This window comes from Pteropus vampyrus, unplaced genomic scaffold (genome assembly GCF_000151845.1).
Source record: "Pteropus vampyrus isolate Shadow unplaced genomic scaffold, Pvam_2.0 Scaffold238, whole genome shotgun sequence".
In the NCBI taxonomy this organism is placed as follows: domain Eukaryota; kingdom Metazoa; phylum Chordata; class Mammalia; order Chiroptera; family Pteropodidae; genus Pteropus; species Pteropus vampyrus.
Genome location: NW_011889019.1, coordinates 2,635,489 through 2,662,717, shown reverse-complemented (window position 1 = coordinate 2,662,717; position 27,229 = coordinate 2,635,489). Strand labels below are relative to the sequence as shown.

At 43.2% G+C, this 27,229-nt stretch overlaps 1 protein-coding gene across 1 annotated transcript; it reads left to right on the top strand.

Annotated features, from left to right (window-relative positions):
- Positions 1-489: 489 nt before the first annotated feature.
- Positions 490-26,768, top strand: LOC105301408 (inactive heparanase-2-like; the record flags this gene model as incomplete). Its single annotated transcript, XM_011374044.1, has 3 exons — positions 490-635; positions 7,203-7,349; positions 26,157-26,768. Coding segments are annotated over 3 exons (459 nt in total), but the record flags the coding sequence as incomplete, so codon positions are not given.
- Positions 26,769-27,229: the final 461 nt, after the last annotated feature.

The following is a 27,229-nucleotide window of genomic DNA, read 5'->3' as shown; positions in this document are numbered from 1 at the left end:
TCTGGAATCCTGCCTCTAGAAACTTTTATCTCCCTCGCACTAGTTGTCTTCAGTGACATCATTTGGAGGATGACAGTTTGGATTCTAATATTGGTGGCAATCCTAAAGACTGGAAACTTTCCATTTTACAAGTAAACAGAAGCCATAAACTAGTATGAAATTACGGTCATAGAAAAAGAAAGTTGAAAATATAAGGCCCAACTGTTATTTTGTATGTAAAAAGCTTTCATTCATTCATTTGTATGCCTTTCTGGGTCTTCCCACTTACATCTGGTCAGTTGAAAAGGCCACTGTGGACAGTGCTGGATTCACTATCAACCCAGGGTGAACACTTCATTGGGGTGAGCATGCTTACTGGGTTAGAGTCACATTGGTCCAGATTCACTGTACTCCTGCTAAGAAATACTTTCTGGCCTGTGTGTTTGTCATGTGTACTCAGAACACCTGAACGTGCGTCCTTTCCTAACTTTGCCTCTTTATTCTCCTCAGGACTACTGGCTCTCTCTCCTTTACAAGCGCCTGGTCGGCCCCAAAGTCTTGGCCGTGCACGTGGCTGGGCTCCAGCGGAAGCCACGGCCAGGCCGAGTGATCCGGGACAAACTAAGGATTTATGCTCACTGCACAAGCCACCACAAGTAAGTCTTCGCAGAGATGGCCCAGAAAGCCACCCTATGGGCTTCAGGCTTTCTGCCCCTCTTCGAATTCCGTGTCATTTGGGACTCCTTCAAGACTTACTGAAAACTGCCTCTGGAATCACTCACTCTACCTGCTCTTCTCGGGTTTCAAACACTCTCTGATAAATAGCTTTTTCTCCAAGTAAACTCCTTTCTCACACTTAGAGGATTTATTCATAAAAGGTTCATTAAAATACATACCATTTGTTCATTTACTTCTTCATTCAAAAAATTTTTATTGAGTATTTTCTCTGTGCCAGTTGATGTAATGCCCAAGAGGCTTTTTTGTGTGACTCTGGCTGAACCAAGGCAAGAGATATAAAATCCGTTTCTATGATCCACCAGCGGAGCCCGAGGAAATAAGTCAGCATTTCCAAGACACATGCTGGAGAGCTATACCACTAAGAACTTAGCCCCAGAGCAGTATGTCCCAAACTAGCATGAAAGGAGTGCCCCAAGATAGTCGTGCCAGCTTTGGAGACATTTTCAATATTTCAAAAATCTTTTCAGCTATTTTCAGGGTTAAGAAAAATAAAATTTAGGCTTCCTGTTTTAGAAAGCTGGACCTTCAAAAACTCAGCATGGTAATGTGTGGTTATCCTACTCTTTTTGATCTGAAGCACTGGTTGTCATTAGAGTTGTCTTTAAAACAAACAAGAAAAATAATTATCAGTGAATAAAGTTTAGCAGATAAACATTTTAAAACATGAGGAGCATAAGGTAAAAACTTGAAACTGAGCCTAAAGCAAAATCCCTCAGACCAGATATGGCCTTCTTACATCATTTCCTGTTTAAGGAGCAGAGTGGGCAGCCCTTTGGGGGAGGGCGGGGATTCTTTCTCTTAATGCAAAGAGACCCCCGGGGCAGGGTGGGGGGGGCAGGGGGGGTTTGAGGCAGAGAGGAGGGGTCAGCAAGTGCCTCCAGCCAGACCTTCATTCCAGCTATCAGGGCTGATCATGGGCAGTGGATAGCACAAAGAGCCCCAGTGGTCAAGTTACAACAGACGCTCCTTCCCCTTCCTTGATGAGAGAGGAGCCAAGCCAATTAATTTATCATGATAAGATTTTTCAAAGAATCACTCTGAGAATAGGAGGCCAGGGGCCAGTTGTCTTGTCTGTAGATACAAGTACCTATTGTGGATGAGAGGAGGCTGGTCTGGGCAGAGGCCAGAGGTTTTCAACGTCCCTTTTGCTCAACAGGAAGTTCAATCCAATACCTGACAGAGAGTGACTCTTTACAGCCTTGGCCTGGAGTTATCTGATCACCACACAAGGAAACATTGTAATCCTTGTCTCTGCCCTGGCCCTGAGGTAACCACCCGAAAGGTGGACTCCCAGCTTTAAGAGAGAAAAATTATTCTTGGCACCTTTTGTCTCTTTTGGGAGGCGTATCAGTTTGTGGCCTTTATAGTATCCATGTGAGGACTCGGAAAAAATGTCAGATTCAATATTTTCTCTTCATCACCACTCTCCTCTGCTTTCTGTTGGTACCACTCCAGAACCTCTCTGGGGATATGGTGCCACTGTGCTGCTGTCAGTACTGTTTTTCCTTCTCCCATTAGAAAAAAAAAAAAAAAAAAAAGACTTTACTAAACCCATTCCACACATGGATGGCCCTAATGATAATTACTGGGGTGAAGTTCTTTTCGTTCCTATTAGAAAAGAAAGCCCTCAATAGATGCATTGCAGTGGCTGAGATTGCAGGTCTCCTCCATATCAGTGGGTGTCAGGTACCCCAGACAGGTAGGCACAAGGAGAGTACTGTCTCTGCTCTGTCTCTCTGGGAAGCCATGTGCCCTGCCTGTGCCCCCTCATCCAACAGTCACGAGGAAGCATTATTGATTCACTTAATTTATTTGTGGCCAATGAGGCTAAGGTCACAGAAATATCCCAGGTGGGCATGTTGGCTTAATCCTATTCAGTCTTGACCAATACTCCAAAAATATAGACTCTTGATCAAATCACAGGTTAGGTGAGAAAATATAAACCTACCAGTAAAACAACCCAAAGAAAGTGTCTGTTAACATGACTCCTGCACTCCAGCTTGTATGGAACACTTGCTATGTGCCAAGCACCTTACCAGTCATTTGCATTTATGTTGTGATATTGAATTCCAAAGGTTCTATGGTATCACCCCAATATGAAAATAACACCATTAATAATGCAACGTTTTACATTTGGAAAGAAACCTTAGAGATCTTTTGGCCTAGTGTCCTAGACAACACAGAAATTCCTTCTACAATGTCCCTGACAGTTTTGCAGTCTCTACTTGAATACCTCACTGTCTCTCATGGCAGTCTCTTGCATTGTGGGTCATTATGATTGATTTAGGAGAAAAAGTTAGATGCTCATACCAACACCAGCAGGTGCTTTTCTGCTTTCTGTTCTAGAGTTAATAAATTAGGACACTGGCAGCATGGCAGTTCTCACTTTAGGTCTTCTTGATCAGAGAACAAATACATTTTGACTGGGAAAAACCTTCTTTTTCTAAACCATTCTGCTGAAACAATGTATGTTTCTGGGGAGGAGCTGACATCCTTAGCCAAGTTCAGAACCAGTTGGAACCTGGTGGATATTGAAGCAAAATTGAGCCTTTTGGGGTTCAAGTTCATTTATTATTGGCAAAACATGACTTCCTGTTTTTCAGAAGAAGTTTTTTTTTAAAGACTCATAAAAAAGGTTCCTGAGGCTTCTTGGACATCAAATGGCTCTTACAAAACAATATTTTGATGAGTTAAGTGTAAATGAATCAGAAACATGTGGATTAAATTTCCCTTAAAATACACAGGGGCTTTGAAATTAGGGGAAAAAATGTTTGGCAAAACAGGGTCTGACTTTTGCCGAACCAAAAAACTTTGAATTAGATTTGGAAACAATGGACCAACCCAGTTTTCAAGCACATTGACTTTCACTGAGAATGACTGTGGATTCCAAAGCATCGTCCTCCCTTCCCTTTCTTAGTCTCCCAGATTCACTGGAGACATTTTTAGAACAGTGACTGTTTTTTATCTGAAAGTCAAGATGCACCTCCCCACATGACATTCTCCACCTCTTACATCCCAATATTCCAATTCCAGCCTCCCTTCCCTGACTCACTTCCTCCTCCTCCCATGGCAACACAGAGAAGATGTCAGGCAGCAAAAGAACAGCCAGAAAGATGAACTCCAGATACATGGATTCTCTGCGGGTGAAAAAGTCTCGCCATGAGTCAGACAAGGAGCAAGACAGACATTCTACCAGACGAAAAGGGACATTCACTAAGAGAACCAAAATCCACCTGTACTAATTGCCTGCAGGCCATGCCTTCAGTCATCCCCCATCTTCTTAGGGAAAGAATACTCCTCCAAGATTAGTTTTCTGTGGGTAGAGAATATACATTCTTCAGGAATGGATTCTCAACACAGCACTTGCAGGTTGGTGCTGGATTCCCCAACCATGAAGACGTCTTCACAGCCAAAAGGCCTCTGCTTAATGCCCTGGCCCATCAGCCAAGCAGGGAAAGGGGTGGCTGGGGCAGTCTTCAGTGCCAGTTCATACCAGTTCCAGGAGTTCCGTGAGAGCCTTGCGTGTTGGTCTCTAGACCAGCTCTCAGTACTGGTTTGTCTCCCCCAGGGGAACTGTGTAAATGGAAATCAGACCATTGCCAAACAGCTTGAAGACAGCCTTCTCTGCAGCAATGCTGTAATTTCATGTCTCCCTCCCGTCACCACTTCCCCACCTCCCACCCTTCTCCTCTGCAGTCTCTGAGGCCTCATTCTGCCCCAGCTCTGCAGAGGAGAAACTCATTAATGAAACACATGGCTTACTCTCCTCCACTGCTGGCCTTTGAGAAGGTTGTTTGATGGCAGTTAACAAAAGGGCTTACCACAGTTGGCAAGATGGATACCCACGCATACCTACCTTTGTTCACACTCTGAAGCCCAGAGTACCTGTAGTTAATGGTGTCGTCCTCAATTCTGCACACAGGTAAACTAAGCTTAAAGCCCATTGATGGAATAGAGTTGGTGTTCTTAAATGATGGTAAACACTGACGCAGGCTAGCAGCATCCTTCTTCAGAGCTCTGGTGACACAAGTCTGCTCAAATAAATCGGCGTTCTCTTCCAACCTAATTCATTTGCCTCCAAAATCTAGTTCGCATGCTTCAGGGGATTGAGAAGAAGGACTGGAGGAGAAGGGACCAGAAAGAAGAGTCATTTAATAATTTATCAGAATTTCAAAGCAGGCATCCAAAAAGCCTTGAACACAATAATGTACCCTCCTACACATGCAAGAAAAATCATCTGACACACAGCCAGTGGGATATACTTTGGTAATTCTTCTCATAATCTTAATGGATTGCTTTGGACAAGTGGTTCCCAACCCCAACTCATCTGCCAAATATCCCAGAAATTTTTTTTAAAAAAATACAGATCTCCAGGCCCAAATCACAAATGGATTGAATCAAAATCTCCAGAGATGAGCCCTGGAAACTTTATTATTAAAAACAAGCAAACAATCCAAGTTATACTGACCTGCCCTTGATCACTCAACTCTTAATTAGCACCTTTAGAAGCAGAGATGAGTGACCCGGAGGCTGAGGGATGCTGTTTCTGCAAGGAATGATATTTTCCTCTGGGCAAAGTTGATGCAGAGTTTCTCTGAACTCCCCTTTGAAGGCAGGACCAGGTCATTTTTTCTGTTTCCTCTCATTAACCCATCCAGATGGGGCCCTAAGGGACCCCTTAGAAACAGTCTTTTTTCCTACAAGAGAGAAGGAAATCATTATAGTTTTGTTGATTACATGCTAAAAGGCCATGTAGGCATATAGTTCTCCTAGGCTTCTGAATATCCTGTACTGGTTTAAAAGGATTCCAAAATGGTGAATAGTTTTATAATCTTGGGGTGGATAAAACAGCTAGAGCAAAAATCAAAAAGATTAGTAAATTTAACTACATAATAGTTTTAACTTTTATACATTAAAAACAATGTAAACAAACTGAATCAGTCAATGAAAACTGGGGGAAATTTTGCAAAATACATGCAAAGGGTCACTGTCTTTAATACATAAATAGTTTTCATAAATCAATAGAAAAATGGGAAAAAGAAATGAACAGTCAATCTACAAAGGAAGAAATGAAATGGCAAACAGGCAAATGAAAATGCTGCCTCTCGGTATGAATTTTTAAAAAAGTACAAATTAATACAACGTTGAAATCTTATCATCATCTCTCAGGTGGAGAAAGTTTAATATCTAGTGTTCTTAAGACTATAAGGATGGGTGCTCTCATACATAACTAATTAGAGCAAATTGGTACAAGCTTTCTAAAGTGTTAATATCAATATTATCAAAATGTGTGAATCAGTCAGGAAGCATAAGGCTATGCTATGATACTGAAGGACCTCCAGATCTTCATGGCTATTAATAAGAAAATGCATTTCTCATTCACACTCTTCACCTGCCATGGCTCAGCGGGAGCTCTGCTCCATATCATCTTCATTCCAGGATGCGGGTCAATAGAGCAGCTCCTGTAATAGGGCAGCTTCTGCTTTCTGGCAGAGGAAGAGTCCTGGCAAGACATGGACTGGCTCTTAAAGCTTCTGCCCAGAGGTTTTAACATGTCCACCCGCATTTCATTGGCCAAAGCCAATCATGTGATCACTCTAGGGTTCAGTAAAACAGAGACACGAAATCTGCCACAGGGCACCACTGGGAATGAACTAGATTTGGTGAGGAATCATACAGTGATTCCTGACCTGATGTTTCTAATTCAAGGACTTTATCCATCAGAAATAATCACGATGTGCAAAAAGTTTATGAACGAAGTCCTCCACCGCATCATTTATAATGGCAAAAAATTGAAAACAACATAAGTTCCTAAAAGTAGGGCATTAGTTAAATAAATTGTTACATTTCTATGATTGAAGAATTTAGCATTCTTCTAATAAGTAGAAGAATATATAATAACATAATAACATGGGAACATGTTTAAGATGTTCATAAACTGAAAAAAACTGTGACAATGTGATCCCGATTATGTAAAAACTGGGAAATATATATATGTGTCACATACTCAGTAAAATGTGTCACATACTCAGTAAATATATGTCAAGTTAATAAACTAAAATATACTAGAAGGATGCCCACCAAAATGTTATTATGTCTCAAGATACTTGGATCATGAGAATTTTATTTTTCTTCTTTGTGTTTCTTTACATTATTTCTTTTTCTTTTTTCTTTTCTTTCTTTTGTTTTTGCAACTGTGTGTTTTACTTCCATACTCAGAAAAAAATAATATTTTGTTTTCTCAAACCATTGCAATATATTTCAACAAAAACAAAAGGAGTGTGGTGGGAAGCGGGCATCTTCTTTGCAGGAAACCACAGTGACAAGGTCTTCCTGTCTTTGAAGGTCTAGAGTGGCCATGAACCATAAAACAAGTGCCCTTTCTGTGGGTTGTCCTATTTCATGGGGTCCATGAATTATTTAGAAGAGTCTAACTGACCACTTTGTTTCCATCTTTCCCCTCTCTCTCTCTCTCTGGATCTCAGCCACAACTATGTTCGAGGGTCCATTACACTTTTTATCATCAACCTGCACCGATCAAGAAAGAAAATCAAATTGGCTGGGACTCTCAGGGACAAGCTCGTGCACCAGTATCTGCTGCAACCCTACGGACAGGAGGGTCTGAAGTCCAAGTAAGTGCTGATCTGGAAATAGCTTAGGTGCAAGAGCAGCAAGAGGTGAGTGGGAGGGAGCTGGAGTCGCCTCTTTGCAGAAGGCACCAAGGGTGCTGCTGATTTACTCAGGGGCTCAGTGGAATGGAATTGGGTGACTAATGACTCCTTTTAGGACCCTGGTCAAGAACCTCCCCATCTCTAGGCTGAATTCCTCGACCATGAAGTCAAAGGGTGGACAAAGTATTTTTCAAGAAGGGCACTCCTGGATCTGGGCAAGACAATTTTCATTATGCAGAATGATCGCATTTCAACCTATTTAGCATCCTTGGCCCCTGCCCACTAAATGCCAATAGCACCTCCTAGTCATTTGACAACCCAAAATAGTAGAGAACCATGTCCCTTTTAGCTGTAACATCCTGTAATGCTATAACTCCCTATTTGTCATCATCTATAAACCTCATGGAGCTTATAGATGGAAGAAGCACCGAACAAAAGGTCAAGAGTCAGTTCTGCCCCTAACTTTATATCTTAATTTCCTTATCTGAACACCAGAAGAGAAATTATATTCAGGGGGCTTTGTGGTCCCTTCAAACTCTATAAATATATGACTCCGTGATACTGCCTACCTCCTTCAGTCTCTACTAGAGACTGTTGGCAACACTGACCTTGACCAACAGAAAGCAGCTCCAGGCCATGGTGAGAAGGGCCTGGTCAAGGGTAAAGCCACCCCAGCTTCCCACGTAAGGCCTCCCAGGAAGGGTATGGGATGTCGTACAGACTGGGAGCACTCCCATTCCACTTTTTAATGTTTACCAAGTTTAACAAAGCTGTAAACTTGGAGCAGGTGGCTTGCACTCCCACAGCTGCCCACAACTATTTGTGCTGTAATTGCTCACTGTTGCGCTGCAACCTTGGTGGCTTGCATTTGGCTTCCAACTGCATGTGCAATGGGAACGAAGCACAATCTGGGAAGTCACTTACTGAGTTTCTTTAGCCCACCCTAGATCTGTAGTTTCAGTCTTGGTTCACATTCTGGCTCTGTTTTCTGGCTGCATGTATATTACTTCTACTTTTCTTTCCTCTCAATCCTACCTATATCAGCAGAACTCTCTCGAGTGTTTTATCCCCTCTCTCTCAACTTCCCAGTAGTTTGTAACTGGTGTGCTGAGTTCCTGGTCTTCATCCTAGACAGGAGACTCCGTTCTGGTTTACTAAATAATCATATAACCTGGGTTAATCCTTTAATCCTAATCCCTGGGCCTCAATATCCTTATCTACAAAATTTAAGAGTTGCTGTATGTTTGGAAAGGTCCTTTCCAGATCAAAAATTCTCATCTTGGGTCTGATTTTCTGAGGACCATGAGTATGTTTCAGTCTCCCCCTGCCATTCAATAATGACCTGCAAAGTCATGTCTGGCACAGGGGCTGACTCTTGAGCAGCGATTGTGACAGCTCAGGGTCTCTGGAACCAAAGAGATCAGGAGCTGGGTCTTCCCAGTGTCAGGAAGACCATGTGTGCCACGTGGAAGGAACTAATTAAATGCCTAGTCTAACAAGCCGAGGTAGCATTCCCTGCTCTGCCACTTGCTGGCTGTGTGTCTTTAGGCAAGTTATATAATCTCTGTGAGCCTCAGTTTCCTCATCTGTAAAACCTCTCATGGGGAAAAGAGTAAATGAGGTTATCTATGTAAAGTTCCCAACACACAGTAAATACTCAATAAATGCCTCTTGCCTTCTTTTTCCTCAATTCCAGCCAGTTGGGGAAGAAGAGGGAAACAACTGTTCTAAGAATGTTCTTCAAAAGTAGAGTCTTCTCAGATTTTTTAGATAATGTGTTGATAAGACATTTGTTAAGATTATGATAAAAAGACATACGAATTGCATAAAAGCAAAACCCTAAAACATAAGGAGATGGTAGTCAGAAAGTGGCATCATTTTATGAGCTTGTTTCTCCACCAACCAAGAGCACAGGCCTCTAGCCCTGCTTACCCCGATTCTACATCTGTAACCCCAGGATTACTCCCTGATGTTTGAACCTGGCCACACCGTGGCCCCTGTTCTACCTATACCTGTCCTTAAGGGTAACTGAAATGACTCTCGCTGATTACTGATATGCCGTATTTCCCCATCTTGTACCTCACCTTGTCACTATGTTACTGAGGAGTTGTGTTATGGCTTTGTTGAGAATGTCAGAGAGGGACAGGGAAAAAGAAAATTTCATTCCACAGGGGTCTTGAACTGCGGGTTGGTAATACCCACTCAGATCAGATAACAATGTCACACAATTGGAAGAAGAGGGAGCCAGAATCAGAAAGCCTGGACATGCATCTAGTTGCTACTACTTACCTGTGTGATCAAACCTCAGCCCCCTCACCTGTCTGAGAATCAAATTAGAGCATATGAATGAAATGAAGCCTGCTACAAATGAAAATTTCACACGCCCATGCATACACATACACGTATAAGTATAAATGCAGACACCACATATGATTGTACATATATTATATTAAAGAGAGTTTGGGGTTGGAAGTCCACAGATTGAATTACAGTTCTAACCCTGCAACTACTTCACTGTGTGATTTTGGGCCCTTCACTCACTTTTCTAAATCTGTTCCTCTCCTGTAAACTACTGCTAATTTAACAACTGTCCCATCCTAGACCTTGGTGGCGCTGACCGTGTGCTGTGCCCTCTTGGACTATGAGCTGCCAGACAGGGACTGTCATGTACGTGTTCAGTGCCACATCCAGCTCTCTGCTCAGTAAATACTAATAAGAGCAAGAGCCCTCAGTGGTTGTGGGATGGGGGTCTCACAGGAAGGGTGTGGTTTCAGTGCAGCAGACTCTGCAGGAAAAGATGAAAGGAAGTGCTAGGAAGTGATTTCAGCCTTTGGTGTCTCCTTCTCTCTTTTATAAGCCTCTGGGGCCAAACTCTGTGTTCTGTGTCTGCTAATTCCTAGCTGCAGCCTGAAGCCATATTAGCTCAGAGGAGGATGAAAAGCTCTGGGAGCAGGGGAACCTGTAATTGCTCCTGTCCGGAGGAAGCGGGAGGAGGACACAGAACAAGTCAGTGTACCATTCAAGCCGCGAGTTGGGTGTTTTGGCCTGGAGTTTCAGGAGGAGGGAGATGTCGGCAAATGTTTTTGATTTGTAGCAAACATGGAGTAATTCTCGTTCTCTTAGGATTGCCATCAGGGCTGGAAATAACTTGAAATCTCTGAAAAGGTATCTCCATGTGAACTCGGGCTCAGGTATATCAGGTACTGCACAGGAAGCAACTTTGAGGACACTAATCAGGCATAGCCCAGGCTCCCAGGTCCACAACGAAGGTTCCTGTTTCTCATCTTAATGAGTGAACCAGTCATAAGACCCACCACTCAGGTATCAACTCTTCATATAAGAAAGAGAGTTCTCCTTCTAGGAACCAGGCAAAAAGTGGGTGCCCTTTACGCTCCAAGATAGGAGAAGGGAAACTTTTAGAAAACTGGAGAGTGTGTAAGAGTGTTCTGTGTCTGGAATACTCTTTTCAAGGTTGGCTGAAGGAAATAGGGAGATTTAATTCAGAGAAAAAAAATAAGGACTATCTTCAGATATTCAGAGGACTACTAAGTGAAAGAAAACAGATTTGGCCTAGAATCCTCTAAAATGACAGAAAACCAGGAAGTGCAATTTAAAAGAGAATGATTTCACCACAAAATGAGTTCATTTTCCAAAGGCTTGCCTGGTCTGACCAAGGACAGGATAGGCTTTCTCAGGAGGTAGCCTATTAATCAGAGAGTGAGCAGCCATGGCCATCTCTGAGGTGCTCTAAGATTCCTCACTCAGTGGGAGGTTGAGGTAAAAGATTACCGCTTCCTGGCAAACTCTAAAATTCTATCATTCTCTTCCTTTCCCTCCACCCCCCCCCGCCAGTTCACTTGTGGAGCCTCCTGTCTCTATGCTCACTGGCAAAGTAGCTTCTTCAAGCCACCGAAAGGCCACACAAAGAGACTGTGTTACAGGAGAGAGTGGTGGTAATATCAGACTAGTTTTTCTCCAAAAAACCTTTAGCTATATGTCCCTCTCTGTCATGTTCCCTGGTTTCTCACCTTTCTGTGAGGAAGACTGAGCATTCATACCCCAGACAATCACAGTTCCCCTTCTGGGTAGGTCAAAGAGCACCTTTGGGGGCTCCACCATCTACAAGGGAGAGAATTGCTTTGTGCTTTATATGATCACAAATCAATAAGCATTGTCTTCTTGGGAATCAGTTCTACCCCAGACATAAATATCTCCAATATCCTTCAAAAGAGAAGTAACGTGAAGTCAGGCCAAACAAGTCAACTTATATCAAACAGCAGGAGGACTCACTTTTGGGGGGAAACGTCAAACCAAGAGCAGGTGTTTAGTCAGATCCCAGTGTTCTTCCATATGTGTTTTGTTCAACTCCATTTGAATGGAAAACTATCCAAAAATTAGAAAAGAAGAAAAGAACTTTTGTCACCTTGGCTGTTCTGTTCTGACACCCTGACCTGGAGGAATCAGCAGATGCTAAGGATCCTGGAGTAGAATGACATTTCAAGGTGATCTGCCCTCAGACAGTCTATGGCTAGGACATCTGGACCAGAAGATGCTCTGTGTTTAAAGACTTCTGGGGATAGAGTGCCCACAATTTCAATCCTGTCTGAATTTTATAAGAACATTAAATTTCATAAGAACACTGGGGCCTGCTGTGCCTGTGGCTGGGCCTTTATAGATAATAAAGAGCTTTAATAGCCATGATCTCATTTACCCTTCTGAACAGCACCATGAAGCAAGTAAAACAATTCCTGCCTTTCTCCCATTTTAGAGCTGAAGAAACTGAATCTTAGAGCATTAAGTGACTTACTCAAGAGTCACACAACTATTATGTGATAGAGCTAGATAATACCAAGCGTCCAGGTCTCCTGACCCTGAATTCAGTGTGGTTTGTTCCACACTGTACTACCCCCCATGAGTCTGGTAATACAAAATTATAATGACACAATGACAAATATGCAGTATGGATAACTGAACTCTGTCATGATACTGTCTAGGTTCATTTCATCTTAGGGTTTTTATGTAATGAATGTAGTTTAAAAGTATTAGGTTACTCAGAAATGTTCTTTCCTTTAGATTAAACTCATTCTATTCCATTAATAAATCCTAATTTCAGATCCTTCTTAAAAATTCTTCTCTGGACTGCTTTTAAGGTTCTGCTTCCCAGTCACAGAATTTTAGTAAAAGCAAATTTTTATCTTAGCAAAATTGGGGGATTCTATTCCACTTCTTCTATGCTCTTCTCAAACAAAGGGATTATTAACTGCCAGGAGTGACTATACATTGGTTTATTTAAGGTCTCTAAAAATAAATCTCAGTGTATTGTATTTGACCCCATACACACAGACACTGCCAGCTGCCCTACTCCTGATGGAGCCCACCCTCCGAGATGCATCTCTGAGGGAAAGATGCTGGCAGGGGAGGTTTCTCAGGGCAGCTGGAGAGTATATATCTTCATCCATTCACCAACTCTTACTGAGATCGTACTCCATGCCAGGAATAACTTATTCCTCTTCGGCAGCTGAACCTGCAGTAGCGATTAATCTGGCGAACATGTTAAATGAATTGTGGTCCCACAACTCTTAGTAAACTCAGGAATCCCAAGTAGACAAATTAGGAAAAAAGTCCGAATGTAAAGTTTAATATGAATGTTTCAGATCCGAATGTCTCTTGATAGACCTAATGACAGGCCATGTCAGCACCCAGCCTTCAAAAACTATTTAATGTGAGATGTTTGGAGGAGAAGGGGAGAAAGGATTCTGAGGTCTCTGCCCTCAAAGAGTTCATCTCTATTATTAGAAACAAACAACTAGCAGGAAGCAGCCTATGGATGGTGCCATGAGTATTTCTGCCTTGGGGGTAATAGGTTCCACATTAAGTGTTTGAATTTCATATCTGCATGAGCCTCTCCTTCAGCTGCCATGATTTTAGCTGAAGGAATCTCAAGGCTCGTTTGGACCAAGAATCTTATTGCCTATTCTGGGAAGAAATAAATATCTCTGTGTGTGTTTTTTCCTTTTTCTACATACTTTTTTTCCCAGCCCTCTGGGATACAACTTTTTCTTTGATTTCACTCTCATTAAATCCTATATCAAAGAAAAACGTTGGCATCAAACTGCATGCCTTTAGAGAGGTGTCATTTTAATGTTAGCCAAACAGAATGGCTCTGAAAATACTCAAGTAACTCCCAGGTGCTAAGACTTTAAAAATAACTTCATGTCCCTGTTGGAACAGACCACATTCTGATACTTCATCTCCAGATTCAGAGCTCTGCTGGTGTGAAAAGTCCTGAGGGCTGAACTGGCCACCCCCTGACCCACCATAATCTCTCCCTTATGGTAACTGGAAGCACCGCATTTATTCTGGGACATGGACAGATCTGGCAAAAGGAGCCTTGGGAAAAACCTTAACCTTAAGAATTCTATACCAAGACTTCTTACACACTCAAAAACAATCTGAAGACCTGTTTTCTAGAAGCAAAGGGCCATTACTCCATTTATCTAAGCAGACTCAAAACATCTAAGTGTTTAAATTCTCTACTGCTGATATTAGTTGGTGCCTGGAGTTTTTGAACTCCGGTTGATCAGATATATGTATTCCTTGCAGGTTTCAATTATCTCCATTTGCCTGGGATCATTTAAATTAGTTTCTTTTTAAAATATACCACTCTGAAAAATCCACACTTATTAAGAAACGACTTTATAGAGGAAAAAGTTGGAAGTACTCTTAAAGATTAAGATGTTTCTTCTATAACATCCCTGACAGAAAGCCTGTCAGCTTCTGCTTGAAGAGACTGTTCATGTCATTGGTTGGCCCACTCTAGGGCTAGACAGCTCTGATTGTAAGAAAGATCCTCTTTATATGTGGCCAAAGCATATTCTCTTCCCACTCCTGCCCTTGTTTTAGAATAAATCTACACCTTCTTTATAATAACTTGTCAATATGTCTCCCCTTAGAATTCTAGTCTCAAAGCTGAACACTCTCGCTCTTTCAACCATTCCTCAAATGGCCTGATTTACAGATTGCTCACTGTCCTGTTCACCTTGGAACCACTGAGACTTGGAGCCTTATGTCACATGATTAGCAGTTGTTTTCTCACTTCAGACAAACTGAGCTGTGGAGGTCTGAAAAGGAGCAGGAAATATGAACATTTTGTTATTACAGTTTACCTCATCAATACAGAATAGTAAGATTTTTAAATCTTTGCCAATTTTATAATGAAAAATAATATTCTTATTTAATTTGTATTCTTTGAGTATTAGTGTTGTTGAAAAATTTTATGTCTATTAGTATTGTGTCACTTTTATGAATTTTCTATGTCCTTTGCTTAGTTTTCTACGGGGATATTGTTTTATTAATGATTTAAAAATTTTTTCTAATATAAGGCAATTTCCCCTTTACTATCTATCATATGTCTTGAAATATTTTCTCCAGTATTTTATTTGCTATTTTTCATCTATTTCATTTTTAGGGTATTATTCTGACATATAGAAACGTTCCCTTTTTACATAGTTAAATATATTTATCTTTTGCTTTGTGGCTTCTTCCATTCCACGTATATGTGTATGTATTTATGTTCCTGAAATCAGATAAATATGTATCTTTCTTCTCTTCTAGTTTATTTTGTTTCATTTTTTATCTTCGTTTCTTTAATACATTTGGAATTTGTTTTGATGTCCTATAAGAGGTAAAGAAGATCAATAGTTGTGCTATTCAAGCTGAGAGTGTGTGAAGAAACCTGTTAACCCACACAGGGCTTCAGGCTCTAGTTTTTAAATGTCATTTAAAAAAAAAAATTCTTTTTAAAGGTTAGGGTTTGGATTGGGGGCTTTTTTTTGCTTGGGGGAAGGGTTTTGCCGTTGCGGTTGCCCTTCCCTCTTTTGCGGCCTTTTCAAAGGGCGGTTCGGGGCCCTTTGGGGGAAAGGTTAGGTTGCGGGGGCGGGAGTTGGCGGGAAGGTTGCTTGCTGTTGGGAGGTTTTCGGGGTTTCCTTGGTTGCGGGGATTTTGTTGTTTTTTTTACCCGGCACCCGGCAGTTTGTTTTTCCGTTTCGGAAGTTTTGCATTGGCGGTTGCAATTTTGGGGTTTTAATTTTTTTTGGTTTTTTTTTTTTTTAAAATTTTTTTTCTTTAGGGTTTTAGGTGGTTTTTTGGAGGACCAAAAAAAAGAGAAGTAAGTGTATAGAGAAACGAACCTTACAAATCTTTAGTGAATGTAAGCTTACTCGCTGAAAATTAGAGTGAAAGGTGCTCATTTGAGGGTGTTCGTGGCTCAGAAAGAGATGGTAGCTAATAACCAATGTATATAGCATTATCTAAGTAAATAATTATATACGTATCTAGAAAATATAGTGAAGGTTCTGAGCGATACATTTAATCCTCTTGCTTCCTCTTGCCTAAAGAGAGCTTGAAGTGCTCTGTAGGGAGCTCTCTGGGACACACCTGAGAGAAATCTGAATGACTTTATAGAACTTGCACTTCAAGAAAAGGACAAAGTTTTCTTTTCAGTGTTAAAGAAACACGGAGTTTCTTATCCGTATGGATGCTTCACCCGATTCCGTTCTTAACCTATCCTGTAAAGCAACACACACACACACTTCCCTGGTACGTGTGCGCTGAGACCTGTTCATCTCACCAATGTACACAACACAAGGAGAGGGAAGACATGAAGCAGTTCTATTGAAACAGCAAACATGCTCATCTCAGACTCTTCAACTAAAAGCATGCCTTTTCAAAGTTCACATCTTCCTTTTGACTTAAAAAATGTGGCCTTCGGACATGATACTCTAAAAGAGTAAGAAAAGCTGGTTTTATTTAAAATAAATTCAGAAGGTGGTTAGAAAGCTACTTCCTCTCCACCCCCAGCTGCAAACGTATTCCCTCTTTCTTCTACCCCTGGTGCTCAGCCGCGCCTGTACTTTGAATCACCTGGGGAGTTTTAAAAACCCCAGTGCCCAAGCCTTACCCCAGACCAATTAAACCAAAATCTCTGGGCTGGGCCCAAGGGACAAGTAATTTTTATCACTCCCCAGGTGATTCAAATCTATGGCCAAGGTGGAAAAACATTGTCCCTCTACAAAGGGGTGGAACAAGATCCCCTATGGTTTCCATCTTTGATTTCACCCAGATTCTGTTCTTCATTCAGGCACTAAGCCATTTTGCCAAAGGTGTGAACATGCCATGAGCCCCCAGGGGTTCTCTGCAACTGAGTGGAAGGATGTGTACGGCTCTCCAAAGTTTCCTTGTTTTGTTTTAACTCCCAGATTAGTAATGTACAGATCACTGTGCAGATTAGAGGATTATAAAATGCTTTTATATTTTATGGTGACTCGACATCTTAAACCAAGATGTTTAGGAATCCAGGGTTTTTGCTGTTATTTTCTAAGAGTTTTCATGCTTTCTGCTCCAAACACATTTTCTTCCAGCTCACTCCCAGCAGCTGGAGTCTCTCCGCACAGCTGTCCATCAGGGCTGTGGTCTCCCCGCCCCACTGACTAGGGGAACCTCATTGCAGGCAGAGATTGCCATTCTGTTCCAGGTGACTCCAGTGAAATACTGGTAAATGCGCACCGTAGGGAACAGCTAGCATGTTTCTGAGCAGTTGATTCTAAACTGAGGGGCAGGGAAGCAGAGCATGTAGGCCGTTCTGGTGGACTGAGAGATAGCCCTCGTCTTCTCTCTCCACACCCTCCGGAGGCTGTGGTTTGGGTGATGGACAAATGCAAGCCCCAGGGAACTGAAAAGTCCTGATCTACCTCTTTCTTATAGCAGGGCCTGGGCCCTGCATCAGTATTTCTCTGGCTGCCAAGCATTGGGAGCCCATGACAGGATGCAGTTCATTCCAGTCAAGGGGCTAGGGCGCCAAACTGTGCACCACCTGCCAAACACCGACAATCGCTTGGCAGACTACCTCTTCCCTGATCACGTCCGCAGGAATGATTCAGTCACTGCACTCAGCAGTTGGACATCTGAGGACTGTGGAACAGAACCTGTGCCACCTGGGACGTCTTATTTTTCCTCATTGAGGGTATACCAGTGCCCCTGGTATTATAGAGAACACTGTCAAAATCCAATAAAACAGATATTTATCCCTTTGATTTAACACATTTGAAAGAGCCATGACCTTATGGAACTAAGGCTTATGGACCCTATATCATACTGTTACGTACGGAAAACCTATCTGTGTACTTGTGCGTGTGCACACACCACACACACACACTCCTACCCTCTTACCTGACTCTTTATCTCACCTGCTGACTGCTTGCAAAGGGGATCCTCCTAACCCCTCCCTCATTGTCTCTCCCAGCTTCGCACAGTTGGTGTGAGGAAACCTGGTCCCTCACCACAGAGGATACTTTAACTGTAAGATGAGACAGAACACAAGAGGGTAAATATAGGAGAGTCAGAGTGTAAAGGGAGAAATTAATTCTGACTTGGGAATCTGGAAAATCCTCAGGGCTGAGGGCCGTCGAGCAGGAGCTAGAAGACCCAGTCCTATGTCTAGGAAATGCTGGAGGGAACTTGAATTTACTAAAGATTTAGGAGTACAAAAGTTCAAGGGCCATTTTGCTTGGGGGCATGGCACATCATTTCACATGACAAATATAGACACGTCATGGGCTGAAGGGAAAGGCCACAAAAATATATGAAGGCCAGAACGCAGGAGGACTCTAAATCCAAGCCAAGAAGTTGGTTTCCTCCTGTCTCTCTCCTCACGTAATGTGTTAGTTATAGTATACCTGACCACACATTTGCATGTTTCTTTTTTTTCTATCTCAGCAGGTAATGACTACGTCTGTTATAATTGAATCTTTACAATACAACGAAGAGTAGGAATATGAGTAATGTCCCTCACACACCACTTGTGAATGTCAATGATCATGGCACCAGTTCTTTACAATGGGAAGGGAACAGAGTTAACCACATATTAAAGTCCCCATGAGTTTTATAGCTAGTTTCTATTGTGTCCTGTGGTTTGAGTGTGATATGCCTATGACATGGAGCTTTGACATGGTCACAGAATCAAAGTCTCTTCCCAAACTTCCCCCAGATGATACCCTCATCTGTTAACAATATCAGGATAAATCTAGGTTCCTTAGCTGGGCTCTCATCTTGTCTGCCAAGTGTGCTAAGTTATTTTAAACCATTAGAAGCACATGGTAGAAACCCATTTATGGCTTGGACAATTATTACACAGACTTGGATGGAACACAGATCAAATCACAACCCCCAAACCTGACTGCAAACAGGAAAAGCCTATATCTCTCACAACTTGCCTATAAACCCAGCTCTGTTTGTGTAAAGGAGTCCTAGTGTTTTCTCTGCTCAGTGATACAAAAGGTCGATCGACACACCTCATTGTTTCAATATGCACTCAAAGAGTAGGACGAAGGGTGGATGATCTTGTCAGCCTCCAAAGTGTCTCAGTGGCCAGGAACTTCATATATGGTAATGGGCTTTTGAATGGGGTAAGGGAAACGGGAAGGTTTTATGGCATTTTCTCTCTCACTCGCTCTTACAGTCTCCTCTCCTTAACAACAATAGAGGAAGGGATTGGAGTGTCCAACCAGCCCCGTGAGAACTCTAGAGAGGTTGACTGAGTGTAACTTGACAAACATTAATTTGAACTACTAGCATAGGCAAGAAGGCACTGAACGACATGGTACTGAAAATTAAGAAATGAAAACAATTCTATTTAGCAGGCAAAATGACTCCTGAACATGGATTAAATAAAGCTGAGAGGATGCATGCTAAAAGGGAGCACCAAAGAACGTGCCTCCAGCTGGGGCTCTCAGATAAGGCTGCAGTGGAGGAGGACACTTCCTATGGGGCCTGGAGGGAAGAGCATGCTTTTTGACAAATTCTACCAGGTTCCAGGCAGAGCAATAAACACACAGGAGAAATGCTGCAGGACACATTTGGGAGGAAGTAATCCTCCCCATGACCCTGGAGGAGTAGGAGTGCCCCAGAAAGGGTCATGACCATCCTACAGCCTTTGCTCCAGCACTCCTGAGCAATGCTCTCAGCGGGGTAGCGATTGCTCCTGGCCATTTCAAACGAACTTGCTCGCTAAGCTTCCCCAGATACGCAGCCTCTCCCAGAGCAGGGGAGGGGAGCAAGGCCCCTCCGTCCTCAAACCTGGCCCGGCTCCCTCCTGCCTCTAACCTGCCCGTGACCTGGACAAGGGAAGGGCAGCTGCGCATACCGGCTTCCTAACTCAGGCAGGGGTCCTCGGGGGGACATACACGGGGTTGGAGGACGCCGGGGAAAGGGGACTCGAGAGCCGGGTGCTGAGTCTCGGGTGCCACCAGCCCCGCACCTACGCGGACCGCCTCCCTGCACACTGGCCGGGAGGAGCGGGAATCGCAGCCCCGCGCCACACATTTTCTTTAATAATAGCCCTATTCCGGGTGGGCCCCCAGCTAAGTGGACCGCAACAAAGTTTTTATTGGGATTTAATTGATCCTGTGGTTTGTTCCTCCGGGAGGCCGAGCGCAGGGCACAACTCCCGGCCTTCCCAGGCCGGAAAAGCGGGCCGTGGGTGCAAACACACTTGCTTCTGCTTCCTGGGAGCCACCGCCTGGTCCGGCTCTCTGGCACCGTTGTGTAGAGCAAGAGTGACCTCTAGTGGCACAGGGGGAAGCACATTGGAATAGAGTCAGAACTAGGAGGTGTGCGGGTTATTGAGCAAAGGAAGATGAGGTAGCCTAAACACCCCCCCACACACACACACACACGCTGATTCTTATTCGCTCTCTTTCTCCTCCCTTCCCCCCAACCCCTACTCCTTTCCCTCCCTCCCACCCTCTCTCTCATCATTTAGCAATCCAGAAACAGACTAGAGCCAACTAGTGACGTATCTAGGCCTGCACATGTCATGCTCAGAGCCCAGTCTCTGACTTTCCAGTCCAGTGTCTTTCCATATAGGTTGTAGTTCTGCCACCCACATATCTTTATCCAGTCCTTCTTTTATTGAGCATCTACTGTGTGTGTTGGTGGACAGCAGAGTGCAGGATGCATAGGACAGACACATGGTCTTCTGTCTGTCTGGTGGAGAGGCTGACAAGCAGTCAGCAATCCCAATACCGCGTGATAACCACTGAGACCTGGGAAGTACTGAGTAATATGGGCATATTTTTGAGAGGCATCTGATATGGAGGATGAATAGGAGTTAGCCAGGAAAAGGAAGCTGGGAGGGGGAAGGAGTGTGGGAAAAGGTCTTAGGCAGAGGGAACATGTACAGAAACTCTGAGATTAGAAAGATCGTGATTGGAGAGATTGCAGCACAGAATGAAAGGAGATGGTGGGTGGCGGGGAGCTAGAATGAGTAGGAGCTAGACTGAGCCTCCAAGGGACTGGAGAACTACGTAAGAGGCTTTGCTTGTGGGGTCTCGTAAGGACTTTGGACAACATTCTAAGATTAGCAGGAAGCCACTGAACATTTAGGAAGGTGAATGTCATGATCGGATTTCTTTTTGTGCAGGATCACTGAATTTGACATTAAAATCTGCCTCAGGCGAGCTGTTAGGCTGTGGGCCACCTGCCTGAAAATGCTTAAGTTCAAAGGAATGTTAGAGTTCATCTAGTCTATCTTACAGGATGAGAAATCCAAGCTCAGAAAAATCACTTTTTCTAGTGGCTGAGGCAGAACTGGTTATCTCTGTCCTTTCACCTCCCACTCAAGGCCCCAAATATGCCAACCAGAACCAGACACTAGGTCCCGAGACTGCTCCCCAAAATGCACAGGCTTCCTCCGTCTCTGTCTCCACAAAAGTCCACCTAGAGCTAGGTCGCAGTCCAGCAGTTTATCTACAGGACTCACAAAGGGCATCCTCACTAGACTTGCTACCGAGACCTCAAAACAGTCAAAAGCTTGCTTCAGTATCTATCAAGAACCATGATAAGACATGAAGACCAGAGATGATAGACAGGTGGTGGGGGAAGGAGGGTGACCTGGCCAAGGGACTCCCACAGAGACCTGAGGAGCAGAGGGCTTGATTCCAAATTGAGACATTGAATTCCATTTCAAATAGCATGCAAAATAAAGAAAACAACTTTAGGAATTTCAAAGTAACTCAGACTTTATAAAAACAGATGGTGATAAAACCCAGTTGTCCTAATATTTGGATAATTTAAATGCCCTCAGCAGCTAGGGAATTAAGAGAAATAGTTCAACATAGACTGGATCATTTAGCATTTGGTTTGAAAAGCCATGGTTGGTAAGGAGGTCCCAGAATATGATGGAAATATGATGAGAAGTTTTCAAAGAAAGAAACACGATCCTGGTGAGTGCCATCTGGAATTGGAGAACAACATGAAATAGTAGAAAGAGGTGTCAGGAGGCCTGAATACGAGACCTAGCTATGTGACCTTGCCCAAACCACTTAACCCCTCTGACCTCATCTCAACAGTAAAGTTACAATAATACTAATTATAATTATAACCTTGCCCTATGTACCTCACAGGGCTCTTTAGCAATCACAAGGAAGGCTGAATAAGACTATGGTGAAAGGTACAATCTAAGCTCTACCCTTTATCGGCTGTGTGACTTAGGTGAGTTTTAGACGCCTCTAAACTTCGATTTCCTCATCTGTAATATAGAGATGCTAACACTTACGTCAGTTGGTAGTTGTAAGGACTAAAAGCCATAGTCAAAGTAAATCATAGCATAATGCGTAGATGGTGCTCGACAATCCGTGATTTTATCATTAACGTGATTATGTTTGCACATTTACAAATTGTTCAATGCATAAAATGGAAGCTTGTAATATTAAGCTTGAAATGACTTCACTGGAAAATAGGATAAATATTAAAAGAGAAATGTAAGCAAGAAAAATAGAATGGAGGTAGTAAAGCACACGGTCCATCTTTATAATGAAGGGACTTTGTAGATAAGGACCTATGAGGACTTGAGGTCTCACGAAATTAACTCATATTGGCTTAGCTAAGAGATGGTCATATAGATCTTTTTTTTAAGGATGAAAAACACTAACAATGATCAATGGCCTCATGTCAGGTTGGGATAAGGTATCTAGTGAATGACTGGAGAATTGGCGATTATTCAGGTCTCAGCTAACATCTGAGAGCCACTGAGAGCAAGAGTAATTGGTACGTTAATGAAATCTATAAAGACACTCAGTGAGCCTCCAAGAGCTGGAGAAACTCGACTCAGCAAGACCAGAAATAATGCAAAAGAGCCTCGAAAGTCCATTCACTTGTTCAGAAAATATTTCATCTCCAGTCTCTGCCAGTCATCTTGTTAGGCACCGAGGATTTAGGGATGAAAGACACGATCCCTTTCCGCACCAAGCTCACAGTCCAGGGAGGGACAGGGTGAGTAAAACACTAAAACCCCGTGAGGTGCTTATAGGTAAGTTTTGGGTACAAGAGAGCCCAGAGGCAGGGCTCCTAACCCAGGGGTCAGAGAAGGTTCCTCGGAGGGAGCAACACCTGAGCAGGCTCTACAAGGCCCGAAGTAGTTAGTGCAACAGAGGGAGGTCCATATGCAACCACCTGGAAGCCGAACTGCAAGTCATTTCATTTGGTCTTGCTGGGACAAGGGCGCTGGCCTCTTCAAACGTAGAAGGGTTCCTTTGTAACGTCAACAGATGTCATGGCCCTTACACACTGTAGTAATTGTCCTTTTAAAATTCCTTTTTTGAAAAAAGCACAAGATACCCTCGTACTCCCAAAAAAATCTTATTGGGAATTTTATTACAGTTTTAAATCAACTTGTATCTTATTAATCCCAACAGTGTCTGTTGGCATTCACATTTGAAAAATATTTATTATACTTTTAAATAAACTTGAGTATTTTATTCCCGACAATATCTACTTACATTTTCATCTGAGAGATATCTCATCTATACGCGAGACTTAACAATGTTTTATTGTAAAACAGTCTTCATTCATGCATATATTGATGAAATCTTTATAATAACTGCCAGCTCATCCCACACCCACACCCAGAGGTCTGTGATGCACAGTTAGTTAACATTGGAGTAAGAGTACCGGCAGGATCTGAGACTGGAGAGGTAGCTGGAGCTGGGCGTCATTGTCCATATTCAAGTGGACATGGTGGGGATTTGGAGAGCCTGAAGCAGTGAGGCAACAGATTTCTCTGTCGACAATCTGGCAAGCAAGGGGGTGGGGTCTAAACTACAATAATAGCAGTGAAAGGAGCAGATTCAGAAAATATTAAAATGTAGATTCGACTGGACTTAGTGACCTTAGGTATAGGAACAGGGAGAGAAGTCTCAGATGACTCTCAGCTTTCTGGCTTAGATAATTGGACAGATGGTGGTTCCAGCACAAAGATGAAAAGGCAGTGAAAACAACAGGGTTTGAGTAGAAGATTTTGACTTTGGACATAGTGACTCTGATGTCCCTATAGAATAGCTAAATAGGGATACACACGTGAGAAGGTGAGAAGGATCTAGGCTAGAGATACAGGTTTGGGAAGCATCTGACATGTGGATAATCAAAGTCTCAGATGTGGGTAATATCACCCGGGGAAGCACATCATGTGAGAAGAGAAGATGTCCAAGGACAAAGCACCAGGAACCCCAGCATCTGAGAGGCAGGTAGAAGAGAACAGTCCCCCTGAGATGGAAACAACATGCAGAAATGAAGGAGCAAAATTGAACACAGGAGCCAAAGGAAGAGAGGACTTTAAGCAGAGAGGCATGAAACTTGTCAGTGCCACAGAACAGTCACGTACAAGGATTAAAAAGTTTACCCATCAAAACGGCAAAAGAAAAGAAAGAAGAATAACAAAAACACCATCTCCCACTTATATGGCTCATTATGCTCTCTAGCAAGTTAGTGGTCAGGTTCCTAGAGTTAGACACCAGTCCAGAATCTTGTCAATGCTCCTGGTTCCACACACCTGTGCTAGCTTTTTAACCAACCAAGAAAGATATCAGCATGAGGCCTGTTCCAAAATAACGACTCATTATTAGTATAGAAATTAAAAGGCTTGCCTATCAGGCTTAGTTTTGCACTTCCCAGAACCCAAAGATGCCAACACTCTGGGATCATCTGAATCTAAAAGGGCATTACCTAATTCTGTATGTAAGAGGGACCATTGAAGGTTTTCAAGTAAAGAAGTGGTGTAAATTTGAGTATGCTTTGGAAACATTCATTAGTATTATTGAAATTGCATTTGACAGAGCATAGGTCTGGTTGTTGGATAGTCACACCACCTGAAATAAAATAATGAAAATATACTGTGAAGACAAGTCTGGGCTTTCTTTTTTTACAAAAAAAGCCTCCTCTCCTCACCCTGCCTCCCACTCTAGTGAGTAGTCTTTCTTCACCAGAGAGGGTCGCTCGAATGTGGAGCAAAAGCTCCTTGCGTATTTGGTGAGGTCGACACTCGGCTTCAGATCTTTCCCACCCCCTCACCTCCCAGAAGCAGGCCTGGCTGTCCATGGAGGAGTCCCCTCCTCACTCATTGGTTCCTTAGTCATACCAACCAGAGGAAGGAGGCTGTCCGCTTTGGCCTGTCAGATCTGAACTGGGCCCAAACTTACTTGTGCAGTCCCAGGCCTGGAGCTGCTTCTCTGCCTCACTCTCCATTGGGAGCAATTTACAACACACTTATCTCTGGGAACTCACTGCTCTATTGGGCATGGGTCTGATTATCTCTCTCTAAACCTGTCTATCACTCACAGCACAGAAAGAACACTAAACAAAGACCTCTGTATAAATTTCTAACACTTAATTCTCTTTACAGCTCAGATGATATCACTGCAATGCTATCACACTGGAGGTTGGGCACAGCCCAGAAACTGCACTATGCAATGTCGATTTTCTGAGGGTAACTCACAGCCTTTTTTCCCACTGGTGGCCTGGTTCTGGCCAATTCTACTGACCCTTAAAACTGAGCTTCGACCTGGGTACATAGCTATACAAGTCACTCCCCAGTCAGGAACAGCTGGGAAGTTGTCTGGATTCTGTACCCCAGGCCAGAATCAGGATGTACCACAGGATGAGTGGTCTGCTGCCCTTCGCTCTCTAAGCGCACTACGTATGTGGCTCCCTTCTTAGGGTTGCAGATGGGGGGTACACAGGAAGAGTGAAGCAGGCAAGATGGGTGAATTGTGATACAAATACTCACTTTATCACCTCCTTTGTTGTGTTGCTAAAATAGAAACATCCATTGAATATTAGGTATGAAAACTCATTCTTAGATTAGAAAATGTAGAGTTGTTAGGTATGTTTGTCCTTCAGAACATATACAAGTAATATGATGTCAATTCTTTAATCCGTCAAATAAATTAAAAATGTGAGTTAAGTAGATTTTTAAAATTATTTTAAGCATGTGCATCATTCCACTGGTAAAAACTCTTTAAGTAGAAAAGTTAAACTGACATGCTATTCTGATTTTTAAAAAAATAGGCTTGAGACCCTTTTCAGCTTCTGCATCACAGAGACTTGTCACTTGTCTAAATGATGTGTCTGTGGAACTGAACTACCTATGTTCAAAATCCTGGCTCCCAGACCTACAAGCTCTATGACCTTGGGCAAATCACTTAACACCTGCAGGTAGAATGGGGATAATGACTGTTCCTTCCTCAGAGTGTCACTGAGATGTTTGAATTCATTATTAAAATAAAGCCCCCAGGTGAGAGCCTGGGCATAGCAAGTGTCAGTAAGTGATAGCTGTGCACATATCAGACAGGCTGGCAACAGTCGGGGGCTGCCCAGGCTTTGTTGCGTGGCTCCCTTATAATGCAATGATGAGTCTCGTGCCGTTTTTCCTCACCATAGGTCAGTGCAGCTGAACGGCCAGCCTTTAGTGATGGTGGACGATGGGACTCTCCCAGAATTGAAGCCCCGCCCCCTGCGGGCCGGCCGGACATTGGTCATCCCTCCAGTCACCATGGGCTTCTATGTGGTCAAGAATGTCAACGCTTTGGCCTGCCGCTACCGATAAACCACTCCCACACCCACAAGGTGCCCCCGGGCCAGCTGGACTGCTTTCCACTCCTCCGCCCCAATAGTCTCCTTATTTTTCAGACATCTTCTTAGCATCAAACCAGTCCCTGCTGCCACATCCTGCTGGAATCAACACAGACTTGCTCTCCAAAAAGACAAATGTCATAGCATGAGCTTAGCCTACGTAGGTCACATTCACCCCAAAGGAAAATGTGGACATCATCTGTACCTATATGAGGATGAAGGTATGTGTGTAGAGCTGTATGTATCCTTGTGCGCGTACCATGAAAACAAGCTCGCAGCACACTCCCGGGACAAATGAAACAACCACCCACGATGCTGGTCACACAGCAGTAGAACTCCACACCCTCACCTGTGGCTGCTGCCCTCAGCAGAAGATGAGCAAGAAAAAAACCCTGTGGACCTTCAAGAGCCCGATCCTCTTTCAACTCCTTTCCTTTGCCTGTTCCCCGCTGTTGCCCTGGGTTTCCCATCAGCTCTCTTCCCAGAAGGGAGCAAGTGGGTGAGTTAGCACTGGCCTGCTGGGTGAGCTGTTTATGTAATTTTCCGGATGATGTATATGAGTGTGTGCCTCTGGGTTTCTGACAGTGGCATCAATCACCAGCTATGCCTCTGGGAAGCGGGTGCTTCAAAAGTAAAATTGCAATCATACTCCAGATTTTGTAAGAAGGTTCTATTCCTCTGTGAATCCTGATTCCCCCAGGGTTGGAATGGGAGTCAGGTAACAATATTCATTGAGTGGAGGGCAATATATTAGGCACCACAAAAAGTAATCATCATTTGTCATGTGGCTGGGAAGGAGAGACTTTTAGTACAAAGAGAAAGCACACCAAACTGCCATGACACATGTACAAACACACACACACACACACCCCAAATGAACA